Source organism: Zingiber officinale, chromosome 9B (genome assembly GCF_018446385.1).
Source record: "Zingiber officinale cultivar Zhangliang chromosome 9B, Zo_v1.1, whole genome shotgun sequence".
Lineage (NCBI taxonomy): Eukaryota > Viridiplantae > Streptophyta > Magnoliopsida > Zingiberales > Zingiberaceae > Zingiber > Zingiber officinale.
Genome location: NC_056003.1, coordinates 54,445,417 through 54,466,047, shown reverse-complemented (window position 1 = coordinate 54,466,047; position 20,631 = coordinate 54,445,417). Strand labels below are relative to the sequence as shown.

Here is a 20,631-nt window from a genome sequence, read left to right as displayed (position 1 = left end):
GTTTACTTTGATGGATGGATAAAAAGACGGATAGCATTGAGTGTTCCTTCCCTTCAACCAGCCCTTCAAGGAAAGAGACGTCGGTCTGACCGCGGCCCTCGGTTGTGAGGCCTAGATCTTGCCACGTCGGACAAGTTCCCATCCACCTATGCCGAGCGCGTGAGACGGGGCGCGTTTCCCCAACATTAACGTACATCCACCGCCGTCGGTTTTAATATATTTTTTTACTAAGTTTTCAAATACCTGAACGCGCACCGCCAGACGCAACTGTGGGTTCTCTCGGTTGACTTGGCCTCGCTGTCCAATCAACATGCTGGGTCGACCAATCTCGAAACGCCTACCGACAGTGACGTAAAGGAAACGGTCAGCGAATCTATCGCTGGCGTTTATTTTACCGCTGCTAATAAAAGTCAATCGAACACAGACTTTTACCCGGACACGCGGGCCTAGGTCCCAGATTTCCCATCCAATAACGTCACTGGCTGTCTGGATGTCTACATAAGGGTGGTGTTTTTGTATTTCGTGTTTTAAAATTAAAGGGCGTCAATTTTTTCTTTTTCTTTTAATTTGTTTTTTACAGCTCACTTTCCTTTTCTTTTTTTGGTATTTTCTGCTCTTTTTCGTTTTTTTTTTGCTTTGATCGAGAAAACACGGGACCACCGACCCTGTCAATTAAAATTGATTTTAAAAATGAGCGACGTGGTCTACCTCCAAATTAATTGGGTTGGATGGATTTAAAAATCTGAATTATCAAAAATAAAAATAAGAATAATAACAAATATGAGAAATTAATTTAGGCTTGCCTAAATAGATGTTTTGCTAATATATATTTTTTATAACATTTCACGGCAGCGTATGCGAGAGGTTTCAATATTACTCGTTTCATGTATTAACTTTGGTAATTTTAAAAATAAGTAATGCATTCCCGTTATATTCCTCTTTCTTCTTTCTATGAAATAATCACGTGGGTTTTCACTCATACATTTTTTAAAATTTATTGCTCTTAATTTAAAAAATTTATTGAAACACATTGGTGGCGTTGATTAGTGAATGTTATATTGTCCTAATCTTATAATGAGCTTGTATCATTGTCCTAAAAACCCATTGATCTTTTTGAATTTGGTACAAATTCATTATAAGACATAGGATAATAATTCTCACTAACCGACATCTTCAATAAGTTTCTAGGACTCTCCTAGTTCAAATAATATCAATATTTTAAATTTTTGAATTGTACAAGTCTATCAATCAGTTTCAATCAAAATTGATTGATGAATCTAGAAAATTTTAAATTATTTTAAATTTAAATTAATATATTTCTGGAAGACTCCTTAAAATATTCACACCCTCAAACCTGAATTCAATAGTATAAATTGAGAGTAATGAATTATTGAAAACTTAAAAACTTGAGAAAATTTAGCACAAACTCGTTATAAGGCGTACAACAATGATACTCACTAACCAATACCGCTAATAAATTCCCTTAATTCAGAAAATATCAAGTTTTTAAATTTCTAAATGGTGTTACGTCTATCAGCTAATTTCATTCAAAATTGACAGACCAAATTGGCTAATGGATCTATAGAACTTTGAATCACTTTAAATCAAAGCTAGTGTACTTCTAAAAGTCTCCTTAATATATTATGTTCTCATATATGAATTCGATAATATAAATTAAAAGTGATAAATTTTTAAAAATTTATAAAGGCATGAGAAATTTTATTACAAACTCATTATAATACCTAAGACACACCACCAATGGGTTACTAGACTCCCCTAGTTTGAAAAATATTAAATTTTCAAATGATATAGGTTTGATCTAATTTTATCTGAAATTTACTGATAAATATAAAAAAATCTGAATCAATTTAAACTAAAATCAATATGCTAATAGAGGTCTTTTAAAGATACTCATGCTCTCAAACTTTGAATGTGATACATAAATGCAAAGCAATGAATTTTTAAAAATTTTCAAAGAATTGTGCAAATATTTGGAGATGCATTCACGCAAGTCCACGTGATTATTCATGGAAAGAAGGAAGAGAGGTATAACGAAAATATGCTATGTGTTTTGAAATTATAAAAGTTAAAGTGCTAAAGAAGGAAGAGAGGTATAACTAAAATATATTATGTGTTTTGAAATTATAAAAGTTAAGTACGTGAAATTAGTAATATTAAAATCTGTTTATGTAAAAAATATGAAATCGTCACATCAACGACCCTTCTAGAGTTGGTCCTACGAATATAAAAGATAAATATAGATACATAGCTGAAAGCGCATGATCGTGATGCTAACTTTAGGTAATGACACCCCAAGGATCGAACTCTGGATCTCTCGACTACGAAATTATGTGCTCCTAATTGTGCTATGCCCTGGGACTATATTAAAACTTGCTTATGTGATTTAGTAAAATGATGCATTTTAAACACCTTTTAAGAGAGACGAAATAAAATTTCTTATTTAAGAAAGTTAAGTTAGCTCTAATAATGTTTTTCTTGAATGTCAAGGTGTGTAAAACCTTTTATATCAAGAGTGTAGGGCTTATTATAAATGATTCTTGAATGTCAAGGTGTGTAAAACCTTTTATATCAAGAGTGTAGGGCTTATTATAAATGATGGACACATAATATTTTTAACGTAATAGTCAGAGGTTGATTCTTAGAAATTGACGACCTAAGATTTATTTTATTATGTGTCTATAATCTATATATCTGTATTTATCTCTCTTTATATCGTGAAATTGACATAGGAGAATCATTAAAATAGTGTATCTATTTTTTTTTGTTTTTTTATATCAGAGGTACAAATGAATTGAGTTTATTGGTAAACTTTTTGAGTTAGTTTAATAAATATTTAATTCATATTTAAATTACCGAATTTGAGCTGAATTAAACCCATTCAATAATTCTTTCGAACTCATAATAAATTGTTAGATTATTCACAAACCCCTTGCGAGCTCAACTTTATCATAATTTTAGTATAAATATGTTTAAATTAAAATTTGAATAACTTGGATTTAAGTCCTTCAGAGCTAGTTCAATTCTGTTTGTCATGGTTCGGACAACTCAAACTCGAATTTTATTTAGAACCAAACTCGAGCCATAATCATTTATATTTTCAAACTTCAAATCAAATTCGAATAATAATATTTTTATACTATTTAGCTCAATTCGACATGTATGGTCTAACACATGGTACCTTGGACCTTTTTTCGGAAAACTTTCTATGCTTTGTGCCCGCCCTGACGATCTCATTCGTAAAGTAATCAATAAAAATCTTAGTTGATATAGATACCAAATAAATTACTAGAGTTGCGCTTCTCAAATCCTAAGCATTCTCTCTATATTTTAATGATATGGATACCAAATAAATTACAACAGAAACAATGTTATATTATATGGAATGTGAGACTGAAGCAAGCACTCGAACAAAAAACAAAAATTACAAAGATTATATAAGAACGTATGAAAATGGATAAAATAAAAATATTAAAAAAAAAAGTCAAAATTGGTATAAACAAGTATTAAGACATCCAATAAATGTCTTAATTAGATAATATTTTAATTAACAATGATAAAATATAATAAATTTTATGTAAATATAAATAAAAATATAATAGAGGATCAGGATCGAATGACATATGTAGACTCAAATAGGTAACTGTTCCTTACAAAGAAAGCAAAAAAAAAAAAAAAATCTATAGAAGGTCGATATTAATCGAGCTAAATAAAAACGTTATAACATGCAAATCCTTGATGAATAAAATCCATAGAAGTTCAATGCTGCCAGTTTCAGGCAATCATTGGGTCCGAAGAAAGTAAATTTCATGATCTGTTTCTTGAGGTCCTTCACTAACACAACAGTATCACTAAACTAACAGAATCAAACTAAATACAAAGGGTTATAGCAAAGTTTAGTGTGTCTAACGATGCGACCAAAGCATTCCATCCAGTAAAACCCCGACAAAACAAATTTTCTTTTCATGGTCCTTAAACAGTCGCTTAGTATAAACAGTTAAATACTGACTGAAAAATGAATAATAAGCTGAAGCTGTTCTTTCCTTCACCCATTTCAGCGGAATATGCAAATCCTTGATGAATACGTTCGATCGGACAAGTGACTAACACATACAGTAAGTATCACTAAACCCAGCACCGAGTATTTTCTATGCGACAAATTCACAGATGATTGAACCCTATGAGGATCGCTAAATTTCTTGTTAAACAAGTTAAGCGTGAGTTTAATTTTTTCAACTACACCTTTTTGAACGTACGGCTCGTCATCTCTATATGTTACACAGCATTAAAATATGGAGATATCTTCCAAAGTTTGAAGTCATGATTGCCATCTAGAAGTCAATTTTCACCCATTCATACCTACCAGGAAGTGGGTGGTCATTAGCGGGATCGAAGTTGTACCTAGAGATATCGTGTAAAGAACAGCAAAACTATCAAGAATCAAGTAAACCACGGTCTTCAGAGAAAAGATTAGGTAAATGATATACCTTTCGATAAATATTCGTTGCTGGAGTTGTTCTTCCCTAGAGAAGAACTCTTCCATTTCATGAGCATTAGGCAAGTTCTGACGGAAGGTTTGAATTCTTCGGTTAGTGGCTCTAGAATTGGTTGGTCTATTTGTCGAACCTGGAGTCTGTATTTCTTCTGGATTTCTGATCAGACTACAAGGCGTTGTTTCCCTCTTGTTCCTGAAAACAACTGATACATCAGAAACCTACAATGCAACATTTGAAAAGTGCAAAACTTGTAAAGCTACCTGAGATAAGAACCACAACTCCAAGGTTTCTTAGATTCAACCAAATAAGAAAAGAATCCAAAACTCAAAATGTTCTTTGATCTTTTTCGAATAAAAACAAATAAATAAATCAGAGTGTCACCAAAAAAATTCCTACATGGTACAGTTGCAAGTGAGCAAAAGACAAAGGACCATGTTCAATTCACGTGGACAAGTCTGGATGCCCTTAGAATGCATAAAAACATAAAAAGGACCATAAGCAATAAATTATAGCAGACAAACCGAGTCCAGGGACCAAATACTTGCCAAGCCCTTGCTGACCAACGCAGAAAACTCTCTTAACCACATCTATGAAGTCAAACTACATTGCCTGAATATTCAGCATAGATTCATAGATATTTTTACCCCGTGGTAATTAACGAAAGAATATTCCCAATTTGGTACTAAGAATAATCATTTTGTACCGCTATGACCGAACTGGAAGCATGAACAAGGACTAAGTTGGATTGCTTCCTCAGTAACTCAACCATTAAGTGAGCAAAATAACTGGCAGCATACATGAAGAGATCCAGCATAATTGGCAGCACACTAAGACCATGGTAAACTAGAATTTTTTTAAAAAATCATCTGTAGTAGAGCAAGACACAAGTTTGCAGGATCAAATTCGTCAAAGACAGGAAAAACCATTAGAAAATATTAGAAACTGTTTAATTTCACAAGTCTCGTAGCTTAACAAAATAGCTTAACAGCTCAATGAATAAGCAGGGCCACCCAGATCATGCGCTTGCTCATAAGTTCTTAACAGAAAATATATACATTGTTCACCATGCCCCAAAATAGAAGAAGAGATCAAGCATAATTGGCAGCATAATAAGACCATGGTAAATTAGAACTTTCATAAAAAAAAAAACTTCTGGAGTAGAGGAAGGCGCAAGTTTGCAGAATCAAATTCGTCAAAGGCTCGAAAAACCACTAGAAACTATTATAAACTGTCAAATTTCACAAGTCTCGTATCTTGGCAAAATAGCTTCACAGCTCAATGAATAAGCAGGGCCACCTCGATCATGCACTTGCTCAAAAGTTCCTAACACATAGTCCAAGCCAGGATACATCTTACTTCTAGAATCACTAATTTGTAAGAAGAAAGAAAAAGAAAATGAAATGATAGAGAACAGAATAGAAAAAGACACTAAGAAACATGATATCAAAGGTAAAGGTAAAAAATAACTAATATGGAAGAAGCTGAAAATGGGGAGAAGAGAACATTAAATTCAGCCAAAGTTTAAAGTGCATTAAATTCAAGCCATGTCAACAACGGAAGTTCCACTTGCAGGCATGAATGACCAGAATCAGCAATGAAGGAAGAAAGCACATTCATCGTAATGACCTTTGTGATAAAACAGAAGAACCAATTCATCGAGTATCAGAGAAAACAACTCGCAATCTAAGGTCCCAGAGCACCAATTCATCAGCTAAGAAGCAGAATCTATGACCTTTTACTATTTTAGACTAAGAACAAAGTTTTCATAAAGATAGATAATGTAAACGATTACGCAGGATGAATTCATTTCATCAAGCTTGGAATCGCATCAAGACAATAACAACAACAAAAAACAAAAAAAGAAAGAAGAAAAAAAAAGTAAGGAAACAAAAGGTTCTGAGGAAATTTCAAGAGAATGAAGACGTTATCTTTCAGAAATAGTTTGATGATCGCATAATGGAGAAGAGTTCCTTGATCCAGAATTAGATCTAGAAGCGCGTCTACTCTTCCACAAGAAAATTGCGGAGATGCAAGAAACAGAGAAAACCAAGAGATTGGAGGTAACCCACCTGTCCGTTGCTTCGACCTCGAGAATATTCTCCCCGAACGACACCTGCGCATCCGGCGGAGCCTCGTTGTCCAGTGAGCATCGCCTCGTTGAGAAGGAACCCGCTGATCCCGAACTTGCTCTCAGGCCGGGGCTAGGACTGGGCTCGGGGAAGGCCTTGCAGGCCGGAGGCAGGGGAAGGGGTTTCTCAAGGCGGCGGCTTCGGAGCTCGAGATAGGCACAGGAGGCGGCGGCGGCTGCGAGGGTCCGGGCGCGAGTGCGTACGCCATGGGAGAGCTCCATGACGGCGACCTCGCCAGAGATCTTCGCCTTCCTCATATACTTTCCCATCTGCGTTATACGTCTTGAGATGTAGAGAACGCTGTAGGCAAGGCCGGCGGAGAAGAAGGCGGCGGAGGGGAGGTCGAAGTGGGGGAGGAGAAAGGAGCGAAGGAAAGACGAGTTTTGAAAGGGGGAGAGAGAAAGGGTAAGGAAAGAAGAAAGGAAAGGGGGAGGAAAGAAAAGGCAGATGTGGGGAAAGGAAAGGGGTGGTGTATCGATGTCATGTACTTGCATCGGGAAGGGTATAATTGGATTTTTCTTAAATAGTTTTATCGTTAATTTAAAAAAAAAAATCTTTTTTTTAAAAAAATTTAATTGTTGATATAGCTATGATTAAAATGAGTCATATCCGATGATCCCATCTGATTTGAAATGATCCGAAAAAAAAATAAATTTAGATGGAGGGTTTTGAATTTGGAACGAATTTGGATGGGAGGATTTTTAATTGGAGATTTTTGGATAGTATTTGGGTTTATGAATTTAAATTTTATTAGATTTTTTAGAATTAATTTAAATTTTATTTTAAAAACTAAAGTTCTTTGATATATATATATCAATATGATAATAATAAAATATGGAAAGAAAAAGTAAAAAATTATAAGAAAAATAATTTAAAAAAATATTTTTATCAGGTTGAGTTTGAATTCAGGTTTAAGAGTTTTAGGTTTGAGTCAAATTCAAGATGAGATTTTTATAAAAAAAATTTCAACCTGACTTGATTTACTTGAATTGACATCCCTAGATATAGCGTTGTTATTAAGTAAAATATTAAGATGTATTTAGTTTGGGGTTATCGTTGATAACCTTAGTTATTGACCTAAGGTTATATTGTTTAACCCTATTTGATTTATGTAATGAGTGATTCCTAAGTTTTGATGCATTCCCGTCACATCAGTAAAATGTGAGCAAAATGGGAATAGAACCAGGAATGTGATTACCTCTTTCTTGACTCCGGGGTTAACGAGAATCCAATCACAATCGTTCATTTGTCAAGCGCGAGCAGCGATTGATCGTCGCAATGAGGGCAACTAGGTGAGTAACGACTGATCATTCCTTTGTCACACTGAGGGCGAGTAGTACGATTGTTCGTTGACCGTGAGTAGTGGTCGATAATCGCAGAGAGGGCGAGCAGCAGCCGATTGTTCCTTCATCATCCTTTATCACAGCGGTCAATCGTTGCAACTAGGGCGAGGAGCGGTTGGTCATCACATCAAGGGCAAGCGCAAGAAGCAAATGTCGTCGTCGTTCCTTTGTGTGGAAGGCTCGCGAGAGGTGCACACGATTACCAATCGTGAGAGATGGCGATAGGCTCACTATCGCGTGCATGATGAGATGATTATGTTTGTCTTTTTATTATTTTACTTTAGTTTTTGATTAAAACTTTAGTCTAGCTATAGTTGAGATAAACTAAATAGATCTAGTTAAAAGAATAACAAAATTATCTCAAAAAAATTTTAAATAATAAAAAAATTCTAAAATATTATCTGAATTTATTTATTTATATATATCACCATTAATAATATATATATATATATATATATATATATATATATATATATATATATATATATATATATATATATATATATATATATAATTTTATTTTGTTTATACTTTTATCGAACTTATTATTAATTAAGTCATACACTAAAACCTCTAAATAAATAAGTTTTATTATATTACATAAAATTAAACCAAACAATATTACTGATCCTACCCGTAAGCGGAGTGAATCATCAGTGAGTTGGTTTTGTTGTCAACTTAATCATCAATCGCTGGCAAGGATAGTGTTGTTCTACGAGTATAGATGAAAGAAAAATAGGAGGAAAAGAGGTTAAATGATGGTTAGGGAGTTCCCGGTGCAACCACTCCGACACTCAAGTTAGAGGATGAAGGAGGAAAATAACAATATTAGGGTTTTAATGTATATAGGTGTGCATATGCACTTTAGGTGTCGGAAAGGGCTACCTTTTATAGAGAGATAGTAGATTTTTTTCTTTCGTTTTGATCTTCATGTTATAATTATTTAATTCCTTAAAAAAATACCAGACTTATTCACGTCACTGTCTTTTTTCTAAAATAATCTAACATTTATGTGATGGTTATCCTTTTCTTGAAATGGTCTTACCTTCTGATGCATGTCGCCAAGGAGGTAGGAGCTAGGAGGTCTGGGAGTTGAGAGGCTCAAGAGTGGGGTCCTAGGAACTGGGAGGCCAAGGAACTGGGAGCGGACCCAAGAGCCAGGCGTTGACTCAACTTCCCCTTTGTCTTGAAAATGAAATTTTTGCAAATTTTTAATAAGGATAAAACTTTTGAAACTTTTACAAATTTTTGCAAGCAAGTTGAAAATGAAAAATACCTTAAAATTAAAAGAATTAGAAGTAACAATGGAGATGAATTTAAAAATCATAATTTTAACAAATTTTGTCTTGAAAATGGATACCATCACGAATTTTCGTGTCCTAAAACACCTCAACAAAATGGAATTATTGAAAGAAAAAATAGAACTCTACTTGAAGCCTCTAGGGCAATGCTAAATAAATATAATCTACCTAAATACTTTTTGACAGAAGTTGTTAGTACAACCTGTTATGTACAAAATAGAACAACACTAAATAAACCACATAACAAAACCTTCTTCGAAATATATTATAATAAACAACCCAATATAAAATACTTTAGAGTATTTGGGTGTCCAGCCTTCATACTAAACACAAGAGAACACTTAGGAAAATTTTCTTCTAAAATTGAAAATGGAATTTTTGTAGGATATTCACTGAACAGTTGAGGTTATAGAATATATAATAAAGTTACACTAAGGATTGAAGAAACCTCAAATGTAAAATTCGAGGAATCCAACCAAAACCTTGAACAAACCCAAATTCAGCCAATTACGTTTATTCAAGGTGGCAATAATCAAGAAGGAACTAATGAATATTTAAATCACGAAGAGGAAGAAGAACCTCAATAAAATCAACCTCCTAGAACACCTGACCTAAGGGTGCAGACTAGGTCATCCTTTAGAAACCTAAGTCAAATATCTCTGATTTCAAAAATTGAACCCAAAACCATAGCTGAATCTTTACTTGACCCAGACTGGGTCATAGTTATGCAAGAGGAACTAGCTTAATTTGAGAGAAATGAAGTTTGGGACTTAGTACCACCACCTAAAAATAAGAAGACAATAGAAACAAAATGAGTATTTAGAAATAAATTAAGCGAAACTGGGGAAATTACTAAAAACAAAGTTAGGTTAGTTGCTAAAGGGTTTAGTCAAGTAGAGGGGTTTGACTATGATGAAACTTATGCCCCAGTAGCTAGATTAGAGTTCATTAGAATGTTACTCAGTTATGTAGCCCATAAAGGGTTTAAACTATATCAAATGGATGTCAAATCCTCCTTTCTAAATGGACTAATAAAAGAAAAAGTCTATGTAGGACAATCACTTAGATTTGAAAGTCTAAACCACCCTGACTATGTCTTTAAGTTAAAGAAAGTCTTATACGGACTTAAGCAAGCACCTAGGGCATGGTATGAAAGGTTAACCTCTTACCTAATATTCAAAGGGTTCAACCAAGGTCAAATCGACCCAACCCTATTTGTTAAATCAATAAAAGAGGATATCTTTATAGCCCAAATCTATGTAGATGACATAATTTTTGTTTCAACCAACTCAGAATTTTTAGAAGAATTTACAAATCTAATGGAACAAGAATTTGAAATGAGTCTAGTAGGAAAATTAACTTACTTTTTAGGATTATAAATCAAACAAACAAATGAGGGTAATTACATTTATCAACAAAAATACACCAAAGAATTACTTAAAAAATTCGGGATGGAAAATACTAAAGAAATAAAGACACCTATGGCAGTTAACACAATTCTAGATGACGACCCCAATGGAAAATCAATTAACTTAAAATACTATAGAAGTGCCATAGGTAGCCTACTATACTTAACTGCAAGTCGACCCGATATTTTATTTGCAGTTAGTATGTGTGCTAGATACCAAACTTGTGCTAAAGAATCTCATTTGACTCAAGTCAAAAGAATCTTTAGATACCTTAAAGGAACGTCAAATATAGGAATTTGGTATCCTAGAACTAACAATTTTGAGTTAATAGGCTATTCTGACTCAGATTACACTGGGTGTAAATTAGACCGCAAAAGTATAAGTGGTGGATGCCAACTACTAGGCTCATTACTTATTAACTGGTTTAGTAGAAAGCAACACTGTGTTGCTCTATCTACAACTGAGTCAGAGTATATAGCTATAGGAGAGTGTGTCACACAACTACTATGAATGATACACACCTTAAAAGATTTTAATTTAAACTTTACAAATGTAAAAGTATTAATTGATAATATTAGCTCAATTAACCTAACAAAAAATCCTGTGCATCATCCAAGAACCAAACACATTGAAATTAGACACCACTTTATCAGGGATCATGTCACTAAAAGAGTTATTGAACTCAAATATATTGAGTCCAAGTCTAATTTAGTTGACATATTTCCGAAACCCCTCCCTGAAAGTGAGTTTAGCAATCTATGTCGAAAATTAGGAATGTGTTTAATAGACTAGGATTTTTTTTAATTTCAAAATTATTTTCAAAAATAGTGTCTTTAAATTCTAGGATAAAATTTTCAAAATTTTCCATTTTTAGAATTTCAAAAATCAATTTTAGCCTTAAACTAGATCAAGCCTTTAGAAAGCATGCTCCTATAAATATAAGGTTTGAGCATCTCACCAACACACTAGGGCTAACTTGTTTGTGTATTTTTGAACTTTGAAAGGGGTGAGATGCATAGGCAAATTGCCTAGACTTAAGATTCTTATTTCAGTGCATCGACATAAGTCTGGGCGTTAAATACAAACCACACATTAATCAGGTTAAGTTATTCAGCTTAGTCAAATACTAACTGATTGAATTAACTTAATCTGACTGACACAGTGAAAGCTGCTATCCTCTGATAGTTAGCAAGTAACTAATCAGTTAGATAGTTATTTTTGGTGTCAGGTTCAGGGGGAAAATTATTTTAACTTATTTTCATACTTAATATCAAAATTATTTTCTCCGCTTTGAAAATATCTTTGAAAAATATTTTCTTAAAAATATTCTTTTTAAATCTGACCTTATAAACTTATTTTTGCAAATCTAATTTAATAAATCTATTTTTGAAAACTAGTTTTTATGAAACTAAGTCTTTGAAAATTGGATTTTATAATTTTATGTTTCTTAAAAAGTTGACTTGTATATAAAACTTATATACAAACCTAGTTTTGAAAATTCAATTTTACAAACTTAGTTTTGAAAATTAGATTTAAAACTTGAATGTTATAAACTTGACTTTTGTTAATCTTACTTTTGTAAAGTAAGTATATTTGAAAATTAACCTTTATAAAAATTTATGCTTGTAAATTGTTTTTAAATTTTTTAAAGTTGGTTTTCTAAGTTAGCTATTTTTTCAAACTTAGATATTTTTGAAAAGCTAAAAGATAAAATTTAAAGTAAATTTTCTATATTTTCTACTTGAAACTCCCCCAAGTCAATCTGACTTAGTTCAGATTCGCAATTTCATTTTTTTTCCTTGACTTAACCATTCCATATTCTTTTTTGATGAATGTCAAAGGGGGAGGGTTAGGTGAGTTTAAGTTAGTTAACAAACAAAATACAAAATCAAACCCTAAACCCTAATCTAAAAACTATCTTAAGTGATTGCTTACTTTTTGCATATGTTTTCACTAACTTAACCCAGGTGTTCATTGCATCAAAAAGGGAGAGATTGTTGGTGCGATTAGCACTAACGGTCTAACTCAGGTTTTGATGAATGACAAAGTATGTTAAGTTAGTTTCATTGTGATCTAACGCTTTGACCAAGTGTGCAGGAGAAGTCCAGCTAGGTCGATGGGCCGACCGGATAGCTGGCACGAAGTCCAGATAGGTCGATGGGCCGACCGGATGTCTGGCACGAAGCCCAGCTTGGTCGACGGGCCGATCAGATAGTTGTCATGAAGTCCAAACAGGTCGATGGGCTGACAGGATGTCTGGTACGAAGTCCAGATGGGTCGAAGGGTTGGTCGGACGTCTGATAGGTAAGTTAAGGTAAGTCACTGGAGGGGAGTGACTGTGAGGATGTGTTCCTGGGAAGGGAACTTAGGTGATGATCAAACTTAGAACTATTTCGGAACTCTAAGTTGAGATCTTGACTAGATTCCGGTCTCGGTGAGATGGAATCTAATCAATACTCTGTTTGATTATTATAAATGTGCCAATACTTTGTTTTGCAGGGTAATATAATTTGTATTATGCTTTGGACTAACGTTTTCTTGTAGGGAGTTGAAGTTGCTGGAAAATGGGGTCTGAGCGCCTAGAAGGGATCCGGGCGCCCGGAGTGCAAATTTTATCCTCCTCGTCGCTTCGGCACGTGGAGCTCTATGGTTGGCTGAGCTACGTCACACTCCAAGCGCCCGAAAGGGATCCAAGCACCCGGAGCCTCCTATATAAGGAGGGTGAGCCCTGGAGCAAAGAACAACTCACGACTACGTCTTCCAATGCTTGCGATATTGCGCTGTGCTCTTGCGACGAAGCTTCTCCGACAATGTGCTACTTTCTGTTTACTTAATTGTTATCGGTATTTTACTTCTAAGCATTCTGTACTTTTATTTGTAATATCCTTTTCGAACTGCTAGTGGATTGCCCAATGAAAGCACTTGACGAGTGCGGACCTTGGAGTAGGAGTCGACGAAGGCTCCGAACCAAGTAAAACGTTTCTTGTTAGCGTTGTGATTTTACTTTTCCGCTGCTTACTCTAAACGAATTTTTAAATCTCTATTCACCCCCCTCTAGCGAATTCCTCGATCTAACACCATCTAGGAATATCTTCTAAGAATTGTCGTAGTCATTCAACCTCTTCACTACATTTGTCAAGAGCTATAAACTCAGATTCCATCATGGATCTGGTTATTACGGTTTACTTAGAAGATTTTCAGGAAATGGCTGCACCTGCTTAGAGTCTTTTATATCAGATATCCAACTTGCATCGTTGTATCCTTTGATCACAGCAGGATATTTTGTATAGTGCAGTCCATATTCATGAGTATACCTCAAGTACCTTAGTACTCTTGTTATCCCTTTCTAATGCTCAACATTAGGTTTACTCGTGTATCTACTCAGTTTACTTACTGCGTAGGCCAAGTCTGGTCGTGTACAACTCATCAAGTAGATCAAACTTCTAATCACTCGAGAGTACTCTATCTTAGAGATACTTTCACCTTGATTTTTCGATAGATGTTGACTGGTATCTATCAGTGTTCGTGCCAACGCAGTATCACCCTTGGTGAATTTCTCAAGAATCTTGTCTACGTAATGAGACTGACTAAGAATAAGTCCTTTTGTCGTTCTAAGAATTTTGATTCCTAGAATCACATCAGCTAGGCCCATGTCTTTCATATCAAATCTTGAGTTTAACATATCTTTAGTAGATTTGATTATCTTATCATTACTCCCAATGATAAATATGTCATCTATATATAGACACAAGATGACGTAGTCATTCTCTGTGACTTTCATGTAGACACATTTATCACATTCATTAATCTTAAATTCACATTCCTTCATGACATTATCAAATTTCTCATGCCACTGCTTTGGTACTTGTTTCAAGTCATATAATGACTTCACCAATCTACAAACCTTGTTTTTCTATCCTGGCACAGAAAACCCCTCAGGTTGCACCATATAGATTTCCTCTTCTAAATCTCCATTTAGAAAGGTAGTTTTTACATCCATTTGATGTATTTTGAGATTCCATAGAGCGACAATAGTCAACAATACTCTAATGGAAGTTATTCTCAACACCGGAGAATATGTATCAAAGTAATCGAGGCATTGTCGTTGTTGGTATCCTTTGATTACCAATCTGACCTTATACTTATCAATCGTGCCATCTTACTTCATTTTCTTCTTGAAAATCCACTTGCAACCTAGTGGTTTACTTCCTGGAGGAAGATCCACAAGTTCTCAAGTGTGATTTTGCAAGATAGATTCTATCTCAGATGCAATTGCCTCTCTCCAATGAGGTACATCAAAAGAGTCTACAGCTTCTGAGTAACTTCGGGCTCACTCTCCAACATAAAAGTGATAAAATCCGATCTATAGGATTTTTCTACCTTAGCTCTTTTGCTCTGTCTAGGCTCAACCTCCACAGGTTCCTCATCATCATCTTCATCTTGTGTTTCATATGCCCATTTTAAGGAGCTAGCATCCTCACGAGTCTTATACGGAAACACATGCTCGAAGAAAGAGGCATTTCTCGATTTGATTATCGAGTTCTTGTGTATCTTCGGTATGTGTAACTTATACATATAAAATCGATACGCACTGCTGTTCTGTCCATATCCAATAAATATGTAATCAACAGTCTTTGGTCATATCTTAATCTTTTTCAGATCAGGCACCAACATTTTGACAAGACACCCCCACATTCGTAAATATTTGTAGGACGATTGTCTTCCATTCCATAACTCATAAGGGCTCTTATCTATTTTCTTTTGGGGCACCTTATTTAAAAGGTAATTAGCTGTTAACACAACTCCCCCCCACATGAACTCTGGCAATCCAGAGCTTAATAGAAGAGCATTTATCATCTCTTTTAGAGTTCAATTCTTTCTCTCAGCAACTCCATTTTTGCTGAGGAGTATAAGGCGCTATTGTTTTGTGTCTGATCCCATATTCAACACACAATTCAGCAAACAGTGAAACATATTCACCACCTCAGTCACTTCGAACCACCTTAATCTTTCTATTAAGCTGGTTTTAAACCTCAGTCTTATAGAGAGCAAATTTCTCTATAACTTCATCCTTACTTTTGAGAAGATACACATAACAGTATCTTGTGTTATCATCTACAAAAGTGATGAAGTATTTATTACCACCACGTATTGGTGTACCTTTTAGGTCGCACACATCAGTGTGGATTAGGTCAAGTTGTTCGTTACTTCTTTCAATATGTTGAAAGGATGACCTTGTCATTTTTGTTTCAACACAAATTTCACACTTGTATTTTGGGTCAAGGTGGAATGTAGGTATGTTTTGCATATTAATTAATCTACATAATACATACATAGTTAACATGTCCTAGTCTACCATGCCACAAACACGAAAACTCAAGCATATAAGTGGAAGAGCTTTCAGTTTTATTTATCTTAGGCCTAATCGCTATTACATTGAGCTTAAACAACCATCAGATACATAGTCCCTTCCTACAAACACTCCATTCTTGGACAATACAACTCTGTTTGACTCAAAAATAATGCGAAATCCATACTTGCTTAGCAGTGATCCGGACACTAGATTCTTCTGAATCTCCGGAATATACAACACATTGTTCAGAGTAAGGTCCTTGCCCGAGGTCATTTTCAGCATCACCTTTCCTTGGCCCATGATGTCTGAGGTTGCTGAGTTTCCCATGAACAGTTTGTCTCTAGTGACTTCTTCGAAGTTGTGGAGCAGCTCCTTGTTGCAGCACACATGTCTGATGGCTCCAGTATCGATCCACCATTGCCGCGGGTTTGAACCTACTAGGTTTAGTTCCGAGACCACTGTGTAGAGGTCGTCCATTTTTGGTCCCTCGTTGAGGTTGACCTCTTGCTTCTTCTTCGGCTTCCTGCACTCTGAAGATTTGTGACCCACTCGGTCATAGTTGAAGCACTTCTCAAAGAAGTTCTTTTTGTTGATGCCTCCTCTGGGTCACATCGAGACTTAGGGTTCTTCCGTTTCGAGCTTTGACCATGCTCGACCACATTGGCTTTCAAAATAGCCTGAGAGAACAGTTTTCTCTCTGAACTCTTATTGTCTTCTTTGATGCGAAGTCGAACAATGAGTTTCTCCACATTCATCTTCTTCCGCTTGTGCTTCAGGTAGTTCTTGAAGTCCTTCCAGCAGGGAGGCAACTTCTCAATGATAGCAGCCACCTGGAAGGTTTCACTCAGAACCATCCCTTCTGAGTGTATCTCGTGCAAGATCACTCGAAGCTCCTGGATTTGGCTGATCACCGTCTTGGAGTCAACCATCTTGTAGTCCAGGAATCGACCCACGATGAACTTCTTGGCCCCTGTATCCTCTGTCTTGTACTTTTTATCTAGAGACTCTCACAGCTCCTTAGCCGTTCTCTTCATGCTATACACAACGTACAGCGAGTTGACAAGGCAGTTGAGGATATAGTTTCGGCAAAGGAACTCAGAGTGAGTCCATGCTTCCACTACATTGATGGTCTACGCATCAGCATCCTCAGCACACTTGGGAGGGTCCTCGGTTAAGAACCGAGCCAGGTTGAGCGTGGTCAGGTAGAAGAGCATCTTTTGCTGCCACCTCTTGAAGTTCAGTTCACTGAACTTCTCTAGCTTTTCCCTGTGGTTGATTGACACAGTTCTAATCGAGGCGGAGGGGGCCTGCACGTGTTGAGTCTGTTGCACCTCAACATTCCGTTCTGTGGCCATCTCAACAGAATCGAGTATGTTTCAAGATTGTTGGACAAACAATATGTTGTCGGAGATTTTGGGGACTTAGCTAAATTTAAAATTATACAGAATTTAAATTTAACTTACAATAGAGACGACCTGAGTGGATAATCTCAGGCTGCCAGCAGGGGTTGGTTTCTGCTACGTGTCGAAGAGCAGCAGATTGGACTCAGTCGTTAAGCGGGCATATCTGCTGAGCAGCAGGTCTGGGTTGCTGAGTCGAGCAGTCAAGAGCACAGAGTCTGATGGGACAGAGCATTCTTCCAACCAGAGAGACTGATCGAGCAGTACGGTCGGGCGGGCAGTAAGGCCGACCGGGCAGAAAGGCTGATCAGGCAGTAAGATCGACCGGGCGGGCATACAAGCCTGGTGAGAGGCAGGTTGGGCGAACAGACAGGCTGGGTGGGTAGACAGGTCGGGCGAACATACTGGCCGACCGGGCGAGCAGATAGGTTGGACGAACAGACAGGCCGGGCGAACATATAGGTCGGACGAACAGACTGATCGATCGGGCGAGCAGACAGGTCAGGCGAACAGACAGGACGGGCGAATAGACTGGACGACCGGATGAGCAGACAGGTTGGGTGAATAGACTAGCCGATCGGGCGAGGAGACAAGCCAACCGGGAGAGCTAACAGACAAGCCGAGCAATCAAAGAGACAGACCGGGTGAGCTGACCGAGGCCTGCGATTGACGTAATTTTCTTGAAACAGATTCACCCCACCTCCGGCAGCGCTTCGAGGTTTACTCATGTTGTTTGTTTCCTAGGATACAATGGTTGACCGTGATTCTACCAAGCACTAGTGGTCATGACGAACTGAGTGACACCCGAATGCTATCACGGGCACTCTGCCGAGCAGGAGTTGCATGACAGAGGATGAGGGAATGAAGGTGGAGAGCTTCTTCTTGTGTTGCTATATCTTCTTCCTGTGATTGCAACCTCCTTATAGAGGAGCTCAGATTAACGACAACGTTAATGGGTGATTAATGACCATTACTTGTCGAGCAGTGAAACACCCACCGTTTTACTCATTATCGCTTGATCGTTTTGATTCTACATTAATCTTGATTTTAATGCATCAGTTACACAGCAGCAAAAAGTTTACATGGAAAAATATTGGTTGTTCTACTTGGGTAAATTTTGCCCCGACCGGTTCGACATTCGACGCGCGTAGGTCGTGCCCGCACATGAGTCAACATGGTTCAATGCAATCCGGGCCCTGGATTTGCAGTCCTCTCACCTACGCGTGAGAGAGAGTCTTTCCCCATGCATTTGTTCACATCCTCAATGCATGTGAATCAATATAAACCAACCAATATGTCATGAAACTCTCAATGTGAGATTAAAGTCTCATTCACAATGGTGCTTCTATCTTCTTCCATCTTTTCTCCATTCACACCTATTCAACAGAACCGTGGGTTGTCGGATCAATCTTATGGAAGACTTCCGCTATGCTTTCAAGTTCTCCGGTGACAAGTGATACGATGATATTAACGATGGATTCATGTTAGCCTATTGATAGCCATTATATCAATTTTAATTTTAGTCTTAAAGATTGATGATAGTTAAATCTATAGATAATACATCCTTTAGTTTATTTTTAATGTATCGCTATTACTTTCAAGACCTTGTAAGCCCAAACAAAGATTCGATAATGAGATTAAATACCGACTACAACTAAGAACTCATGTTCCTAAGTCAAAGACATAAGTCGAGTTTCCAAAACACAAACCTTGATATTACAATCTTACGTACTTCAGAGACTTTACTAGTTTGCTCAAGATTCCATATCTCTAGTACTTCCCATCCAAAATCTATGTTTCCTCATGCCTAAAAGCTGTTGAGTTTTGTTTTAAATTCAAAGTAATTTTTGTATTGGTTTTTAGTCCCACATTGCTAAGTGGAGAAGCTTGGAAGGGCTTATATATGAAGCCCTTCCATCCTTGCTTAGCAATAATAAGAAGACCTACACGCATGCGCGGGCCAAGCCCAAATCGAGTGGATTTGGGGGGTTCGAGCCGGAAATCCATAAACCGGGCGTCATGTGCGCGATTAACGCGCGCAGGGGGGGGGGTGCAAATCCCCAGCCCGTGGGCCTTGCGCTCACGGGCGGCCCGGTCTGTTTTCGCTGGTTTGGTTCAGTCTGAACCAAACCAGTTTAGTTTCTGGTTTGGTCTCGTTTCTGGTCTGCGTGAGGAAACGAAGCAGCGCTCCGCGTCGATACAACGCATCCGCGCGGAGCGCGTCGTATGAGGATGCGATACAACGCATCCGCGCGGGAGAAGAGGAAGTGCGTCCCTTCCTCTGCACTGTTTCGAAGTGTATAAATACACTTCCTCCGTTCCTTCTAAAAACACACCGAAGCAAAGCATTTTCTTCTGCCTTCTGCTTCTTCTTCTCTCCCCTTGTTCTGAGGCTTGGTTTGCGATTTGAGGTTGAGTCCGAGTGCGGTGCTCGTTTTGGAGTGCACCTACGAGCGACGCGAGCGGTTGTCGGATCTTGGGAGGATTTTGCCGGAGAGCCTTTGCACCGTGGGCGGCAATCAATTCTCTAAAGACAGTCGGCACGTCCGACGCTTCGACCGGAGATACACAATTTCTTAACCCTTTACTGTTATTAAAGTTTATTGCATGCTCGTCGTTTATTAGTGCAATTAAATATTACTGTTTTAGCATAATTAGTTCTATTACAGTTCTTACAATTTTAGAGAATTGATTGTAGCATCAATAAACATGATGAACGATAGGGTAACGGGGTCTGATGAGGCTAGTGCCCGACCCGAAAAATTTTACGGGCAAAACTTCAGACGTTGGCAACAACGAATGAAATTTTGGCTTACTACGCTAGGGCTATTCTCCGTTATAGAAACAGACCCTCCTTCACCTAATGAAGAGGAACCTGCCCGTAGTGCTACCTTAGAGAGGTTTAAGCAAAGGGATTATCTCTGCCATGGGAGGATCCTGTCTGCCCTCTCAGACGCACTATTTGATGTATACTGCTCAACCTCTTCAGCTAAAGAGATGTGGAAATCTTTGGATAAAAAATACAACTCCGAAGATTCTGGTTTAGAAAAGTATACTGTGGCAAAATTCCTGAACTTCAAAATGGTTGAAGATAAATCTGTGGTTGAGCAGACACATGAATTCCAAGTTCAAATTCATGGTCTTGCTGAAGGAGATATGCCATTACCTGAAAAATTTCAGGT

The 20,631-nt window shown here is 37.0% G+C and overlaps 1 protein-coding gene across 2 annotated transcripts; it reads right to left on the bottom strand.

The window, feature by feature from the left end:
- Positions 1-3,815: 3,815 nt before the first annotated feature.
- On the bottom strand, positions 3,816-7,085 carry LOC122025650 (cyclin-dependent kinase inhibitor 4-like). Of its 2 annotated transcripts, none has more exons than XM_042584487.1 (3): positions 6,584-7,085; positions 4,506-4,706; positions 3,816-4,377 (listed from the first exon to the last, which is right to left on the bottom strand). In XM_042584487.1, the coding sequence occupies exons 1-3, from the start codon at positions 6,910-6,912 to the stop codon at positions 4,350-4,352; spliced, it is 558 nt and encodes a 185-aa protein (XP_042440421.1). In that variant the 5' UTR covers positions 6,913-7,085; the 3' UTR covers positions 3,816-4,349. The 2 variants fall into 2 exon arrangements, with proteins under 2 accessions (XP_042440421.1, XP_042440420.1); XM_042584486.1 differs by having other exon boundaries at positions 3,816-4,419; positions 6,584-7,084.
- Positions 7,086-20,631: the final 13,546 nt, after the last annotated feature.

What these genes read in the sequence shown, in the direction of transcription:
- LOC122025650 (XM_042584486.1), bottom strand. Translation starts at nt 6,912, where the DNA reads ATGGGAAAGTATATGAGGAAGGCGAAGATCTCTGGCGAGGTCGCCGTC. An exon ending in GAGGTCGAAGCAACGGACAG is followed by an intron (nt 4,707 to 6,583) that starts GTGGGTTACCTC and finishes AGTTGTTTTCAG; the next exon opens with GAACAAGAGGGAAACAACGC. An exon ending in CAACGAATATTTATCGAAAG is followed by an intron (nt 4,420 to 4,505) that starts GTATATCATTTA and finishes CGATATCTCTAG; the next exon opens with GTACAACTTCGATCCCGCTA.